At 35.7% G+C, this 7180-nt stretch overlaps 1 protein-coding gene across 2 annotated transcripts in view; it reads left to right on the top strand.

The window, feature by feature from the left end:
- Positions 1–2777, top strand: part of PPP4R2 (protein phosphatase 4 regulatory subunit 2) — a 47569-nt gene extending 44792 nt beyond the window's left edge. For both annotated transcript variants that reach the window (XM_006196499.4, XM_072941712.1), the window contains exons 8-9: positions 477–766; positions 1018–2777. In XM_006196499.4, coding sequence (XP_006196561.2) covers positions 477–766; positions 1018–1334 — 607 coding nt within the window. In that variant the 3' untranslated portion in view covers positions 1335–2777. The remainder of the gene's footprint in view (positions 1–476; positions 767–1017) is intronic.
- Positions 2778–7180: the final 4403 nt, after the last annotated feature.

Below are 7180 nucleotides of genomic sequence, written 5' to 3' on the forward strand. Positions count from 1 at the left end.
CTATTTATAATAGGGTCTTAAGAAAGTAAAGTGGTCATGATACCTTTTTTCCATTATTTTTGAAAGTTACTTAAAAAGAGAAGATATTTGTAAGTGAGTTGAAATTTTGGGAATAATTTTTTTATTTATATCCCATCTCAAATTTTCTGCATCACATTAAGAGAAAGAAAACTGAGTGAGAGGACTTAAAGAGTATGTCCCTATGGACGACTTGTAGTTTTATTATAGGAGGACATTTAACTTACTTGGAGAATTGACCAGAAAGGTTGTGTAACTTACTGACTAGCTCCTAGTGAGAAATATTTATTTAACAGTTTAGGTCTCCTCGAAATTATTCTCTTGTGTTTTTCTTTGCCCAGATGTTATTATTTAACTTTGATACTGAAATACAGTTAAAACTTTATTAGTCCTTAAAAATGAAAATGTAGAAGATGAAAAAAGCAATCATTAATGACACTTTAAAAAAACATTTACAGTGACTCATCAACATCCGAATCAGAAGGTTCCTCAGTGAGCCCTATAAAAAATAAACATCCAGATGAAGATGCTGTGGAAGCTGAGGGACACGAAGTAAAAAGACTCAGGTTTGACAAAGAAAGTGAAGTCAGAGAGATGGCCAGTCAGACATCTTCCAGTGAAATTTCTTCAGTTACGGTAGAACAAACAGCAGCTCCGTCTTCATCTCAGGACAAAGACAAAGAAAGCAGTTGTTCCAGGCAGCACTGTACAGAAGAGGAGGAAGAGGAGGAGGAAGAGGAGGAAGAAGGTATTTAGAGGCCATCTGTAAAAGGGTGGAGTAAGGAGATCCTCACATTCTTGTACTTCATTTTGCCTGAGAGAGTGTGACGTAGTGGAACTCCTTATGAGGCTGATGTCGGGCTTTTCTCCCACCTGTGTGTAGTTGCTGCTGTTTCAGGGGATGTGATTTGAACTGTAGAATATCAGAGTTCGTGAAACTTAACTGTGGAGGTATTTTGAAAATCAAATTTAACTACAACAACGTTTGCTTATTTTTAGAGTCTTTTATGACATCAAGAGAAATGATCCCAGAAAGGAAAAATCAAGAAAAAGAATCTGATGATGCCTTAACTGTGAATGAAGAGACTTCTGAGGAAAATAATCAAATGGAGGAATCTGATCTGACTCAAGTTGAGAGAGATTTACATTCTGAAGGTAGTGAAAATGCAGGCCCTGTAAGTAGTGGTTCCAACTGCCATGAAGCAGAGGAATTAGTAGGATCCAATTCCAGTAAAACTGGAGAGATTCTCTCAGAATCATCCATGGAAAATGACGAAGCCCCGGAAGTCACAGATGAACCAATGGAACAAGACTAACTATTTAGAAACATTTAGATGCAGTATTTTACATACAGTTCTGGTTTTACACTGTATAAAACTTTTATGTAATAAAGTGGACCTTTAGTTTTACAAGAGAAGCAGGTTGTAAAATAAAGTACTTTATGGGGCAAATCCTGAAAGAGTTGTACATGTAAGAACTGTGAATATCAGCTCCTCTGGGTCCTGCTTACCGCTGACTTTTTTTTTTTCGGTCTGGTCAAATCAGTGGTTTGTGTATAGATTTTTTTTTTAATTTAGAATTAAAAATTTTAAACTGGAAGATAATTATAATTTTGAAAACTTTTTTGAAGATTATCATATTTAGTTAATACATATGCAAGAAAGCTTTTTGTCTTGTCTCTTTCTGACAGCTCTAGCAGTTTTCATATTTTGGTCATAGTTTCCACATTTTAACATGTGAATTATAGGGTTTCATGTTGGTTTCCAGATTTTATTGTTTGACTATGTACAATGGAACTTTAAGTCATATATACATATAAATATATATTATTCTAAGGGGGGAAATGTTCTATTTTTCTGTTTCTATAAGAGATGAATACAGTGGATACTTTTTCTATTGGTAATTGAGTTCACCTCTTTCAGAAGACAGTTTCTTTCTCTCCTGAGTAATTCAGATAAAATCTGGCCCTTGTGAAACCCTGGAAATCTTAAGTCTGTTGAAATACCAGGTTAAACACATTCCAAGAGATCTGTTCAAACTAAAATTCTTTTGTATACTTCTGAGGTGCCTGAGAAAAAGACTTCATTATTTATGAGAAAATGTGCTTTATCTTGGAAATTGTGTTCAAACATTAGCTCACTGTTTTGTAGAATGAATGCTTATAAAGCTGACATGAGACCATCTCAGAAGAACCGGGCAGGTTCCTTTACCTTTTGCTTGCTTTTCTGAATATTGTGAATATTACACATTTCTTTCTAAATTATTCTAGAGTATGCAGATGTCAATGGTATGAAACACCACTGTACTGGAAGAATTAATATATTACTTTAGTAATGTACCGGAGCTAAATGACTAAAGCTTTAGAGGTGCATAGAAACCACCATAATTTGTATGACATTTTGAAGTGAATTAAATATTTTTGAACATGCTTCTTCGACAGCCAGTGTTATATTTTTCAGATCAACACAAAGCACAATGATTACTCCTAAACTCAATATTTTCAAATTCACATATTTAAAGTCATGCAAGCTGCAACTTCCCTGTCTAAATTACTGGCTGCCAAATTTATACCTGTTTCTTCAGCTGTACCTTTTGATATTTAGAATTTTTAAATTTCTGTAAAGTAGGTTTTGTAGAATGTAATGTGTTCACTGCCTTTGTGAAGCGGTATACAATTGTATAATTTCCTGTGTGTAAACTGAATGCTTGGGCTTTCAATACAGTATTCATATAAAGCAATAAATATTAATGTTATGAAATATTTGAGTACATTTTTATCAAAATATACAAGAATCCCTTTTTTAATTTCAGATACCTGAAGTACACAGATGAACTTATAAAAACTGATGCAAACATTTTCTGACACTGTATCATATGCTCTGGGGTGATTTGGGCAGCAGCCACAAGTTTTGCATTTTGACTACTTCAATTGCTATGACTAAAAATACCAAAATGGGTTGGCTCCATTTCTGTCTCTAGGGTATTAATACTACTGACTGACTTGACTGTCAGGTTCACAGCAGCTAGGTGATATATTTGTGAATATGTCTAATAGTTGAAGTAAAACTGTATCCAAGAGAGGAGAGAAATCACATGTTGTAAATTTTTTTAAAAATTTTACAGAAATGTTAAAATGAAGCAAATTTTAAATGTGACATTCATTTGTAGTGACCTAGTCTTTTATTTTGTTGAGGGATATTTTGCCAATAAGAACAGATTTTAAACATTTTAAGTTTAGAAATTTTGAAATTTTCTTTAGACTATTTATGAAATTATTGTCAATAAACCTATTCTTTAAGATCCTGTGACCTTTTGATATTTTTTATTTTAATTGTGCCATGGACCATTTGTAAACTGATTTACTTTTGTTGGATATAAGTTGAAGATTTAGCATCATGACTTTGAGGTCTGTGGTTTTATTTGTAAACTTGCAATTGCTATTTTTGCAAGAGCAAATGTATTTCTTTATTAAATAAAGTACAATAATGATGAATGTACCAAAATGCCATCACTCAACTCTATGAGAGATCTGCATTTTAATCTATAGTTTAATAGTTTTAATATTTATTAGATATTATGTTGATCATAGATCAGACTTGTTGCTGTTTATACAGATAATGTAGAATGCTCATGGAATATTTTCTTTAGGATAGGTGGAGTACTTCGGTAGTTAAACTGGGAAACCTTGTTCAGTTGGTTTAAGATGTTGATGCCCGTTGGGAAGTAAATTTCCTCAAGTATGCATAGGTCCACTTACACAGACTGTGCTTCTTGAAAATATCAGTTCTAATAGTAACTGATTCAGATGTGTATTTTTAAAAGGCTAATTTTAGGCACATTTTCTTAACACACATACAAAGTCATGTTAAAAAATCTAAATGAAGAATTGACCTCAGTAATTAAAAATAACTGTTTTCTTTCTTGGCCTTGAGCAGATTGGTTTACGTGTTAGACTTTAGACTCTGAACCCAACATGTAAAAAGAACTTGAAATGCTGATGAGGAAAGAGAATACATATGTAATGTGTTTTTCGCACTTTTCCCTTTTAAGAAAATGAAAACAACCTTGTACATTTAAAAGTATATATATCTTTTCAGTTCTGAAAATGTAGGAGAACAGAAATGAGTAGTGGAAAATGTCATATTTTAAATGTTGATTATTAGATAAATTTAATCCACTTAGGGTTTATTGTAACTCCACCTTTCAAAAGTACGGATGGAGCAATGGAATTGCTCGTCAGAGCTGTAAACTCTGACTTGGAAAGGTAGCCCAGAAATCCTGGGTCAGACATGTAGCCTATTAAAGCATGGAGGTTCAGAGTATTTTGTTTTGCTGGTGTAGATAGGCATGTACTAATGCATTTTTGCATTTGTAAAATCAGCAATTTTTCAAATAATGTAATTGTAATATGCTAGTTTACTTATAAAGGTACTTGGGGCAGAACCTAAAGCTGCTAAGATGTTTGATTATGAGAAATGTAACTTGTAAGGATGAAAATGCAACTTGTAGAACCAAAGGAAATAAAAATTTTGGATAGTGTTTCAAAATGTCTTAAACAGGAGTTTCGTAAATACATTGGTTTTGATTAAGTGAAGCTCAGTTCTCTCTTGAGATTTGTGCTTATCATAAAATGGATGAATGCAAAAACACCTTGTAATTTCATATGCAATTATTATGATTAGGTTTACTGGATTATTGGCCTAATAATGCTAGTATGTATTGGTTAGAATACATCTAATATTTCACATTTAAAAAATAATCAGTACACCTTCTTCAGAATTTTATTTCAACCTGGAGCCTAGATTACTTTGCCAAATAAATGTATTATTTTCATAATGCAATAAAATATAAATTAGAAGAATACTTTTATGTGTGGAATTACTTTATTTGCCATGACAGTTCACACCCCCTCCCTCCACTGTCCCCTCCTCGCCTTAGGTCTGGATCCACAAGCATTTCCTGATCTATAGGGAGAAGAGCTTAATGCATGACTTCATTACATCTCTGTTGAAGTGGTAACAGGGTATTTCTGCAGAGATCATCATTATTCTTTGCTGGGCAACTCAAACCTGATACTGAGAAATCCAGATTTACCAAGGAAAAACTCCTCTTGGCACAATTGGGCATTAGCTGGCTTGCACAGGTGTACAACATTTGTATTAGATTCATTTTAGAAGTGTCAGTTTCAGAGAACTACATGGTAAAAAGTGTAGAGTTGCCCTAAGAGAAGAGGATGGATTTCATTTTCTTTTCTGGGTTCCCATGTCTTCATGTTGCTGCATAGGAGGTGATGGTAAATAGTGACACCTTTGGCTGTGAACTCAGGAGTACTGATCAGCATATTTCTGAATTTAAATATTTTTTGAGTTTCAACTTGTTCATATTTGATCTTTACCTCACTTCATTATTTATGAAATGTATAGCTAGTGCGGAGTTTTCAGTTAATGATAGACTGATTCTTCCAGTGACTAGGAATAAGATGTGTCGTCTCTGGCCACTTGCGCATCTAGAATGAAGAATACACTATTATATTTTAACAGTGATAGAGCCACAGGGATTTGTCAGGGCTTTTTGTTTTGTTTAAAATACAGCAGTAGAGTATGTGGTCTTTGGACTTACTTGTAAGCTTTCTGTTTTCCTTCCCAAAGGCAGTGCATTTTTGTAAACTAAAAGTAATGACAAATACACAAAAATGCCAGCAGTTGCCTGTGCCCTAGTGCAAATACTCGACGGTTCTACTCACTTCAATAATCTCAGCTGGTCCTATGCTTGGCAAGTGATAACAGTTCAAATCAGGTGGGCTTTGTGATACCATGTACACAAACCCTTGGTTCCTGTGAAGACTGCCCACTTCAAGGGTTCCAAGTCCATCCCTGAAGCTTTCCATTGCTGCTAGGTTTGTGGAGTTGGGAGCAGTACACATCCTGGATGTCCTTGCCAGGAAGTCCCTGGGCAGTTAGATTGTGAATCACAGAAAATGTGCATCCCAGTAACAGACTTCTGTGACTGTATGACCAGCTCCCCCTGACCCATAGAAAGGCACAATACCACACCCTTGCCTGATAGGAGGCAGGTGTTTCTGAAAGTGGGAAGTTGTGTCATTAAACTAGTGAAGTCCCACTTTAATGTGGTACAATGGGACTTGATATTTGGTCAATAATGCTTTGCTTCAAGAAATCTTTGCAGTTGAGGTTTGCAAGTCTTTTAATGGTATCTATGTTTGCTGAGACTTTGAGGGATAAATACATGGTCAGTATTTCACTGTGTTCATTTTGGATTGTTTTCCTTTCCATTGCTTGCAGTGCTACAGAATGGAAGAGTAAGCTTAATTGATGGTGACTAACAATTCCCATACGCATTTAGGGATGCACAGGATATATCCCACTTTGAATCTGGGCACCTAAAATTCTCAGGTGGCAACTTGTATGAATTGCTGTGTATTTGGAGGGGGCTACAAGAGTAGACTCAGTCTACTGAGTCATCTTTGGAGAACAATGAACTGCAAGTTTTTAGCTCAAGGTGGCTTGTGACTTGAAGAGATGCACAGGACATACAGGAGTGCAGTCGTGGCAGTCCGGGGAGGCTTCTCAGATGAGGTGGGATTCATTCTGGCCTTGAGAGGCGAGCAGGACAATCAGGGAGGTAGCATGGTATAATGGGCAGAGTACAGAGGCGTGGGAGCTGGCGATATGGGTTAAGTCACAACTTCACCATCCCCACCTGAGGTTCCTGGGTAAGTTACAGTAATTCTTTGAGCCTCAGTTTCCTCATTTATAAGGGAAAATGATAGTATCTACCTGGTAGTATTGTTGGGAGCATTCAAGGTAATTATGGGTAGAAAGCTAGATCTAGTCCAGGACCTGACATTTTTTTTAAGGAGGAAAGTCATGGAGGGGGACATATGGACTGTCCCTGGGGAATGCAACAGCTTTACTGGGATCAAATTCAAGGTTTCAATCCTGGTCAATACCTGGGGTAATAACAGCAAGCACCAACTGATCACTTTATATTCCGTGTATCCTTAGCACATGGGATGCATTCTCATGTAACCCATCAACCCTGTGAGATGCTTAATATCTTTTTACAGATGAAGTATTAGAGGTAAAGAAAGGCAACTTGCCCTGGGACTCTTTGAAAGTAGACAGTCAAAACTCCAAAGCTC

The sequence above is a fragment of the Vicugna pacos genome, chromosome 17, assembly GCF_048564905.1.
Source record: "Vicugna pacos chromosome 17, VicPac4, whole genome shotgun sequence".
NCBI lineage: Eukaryota > Metazoa > Chordata > Mammalia > Artiodactyla > Camelidae > Vicugna > Vicugna pacos.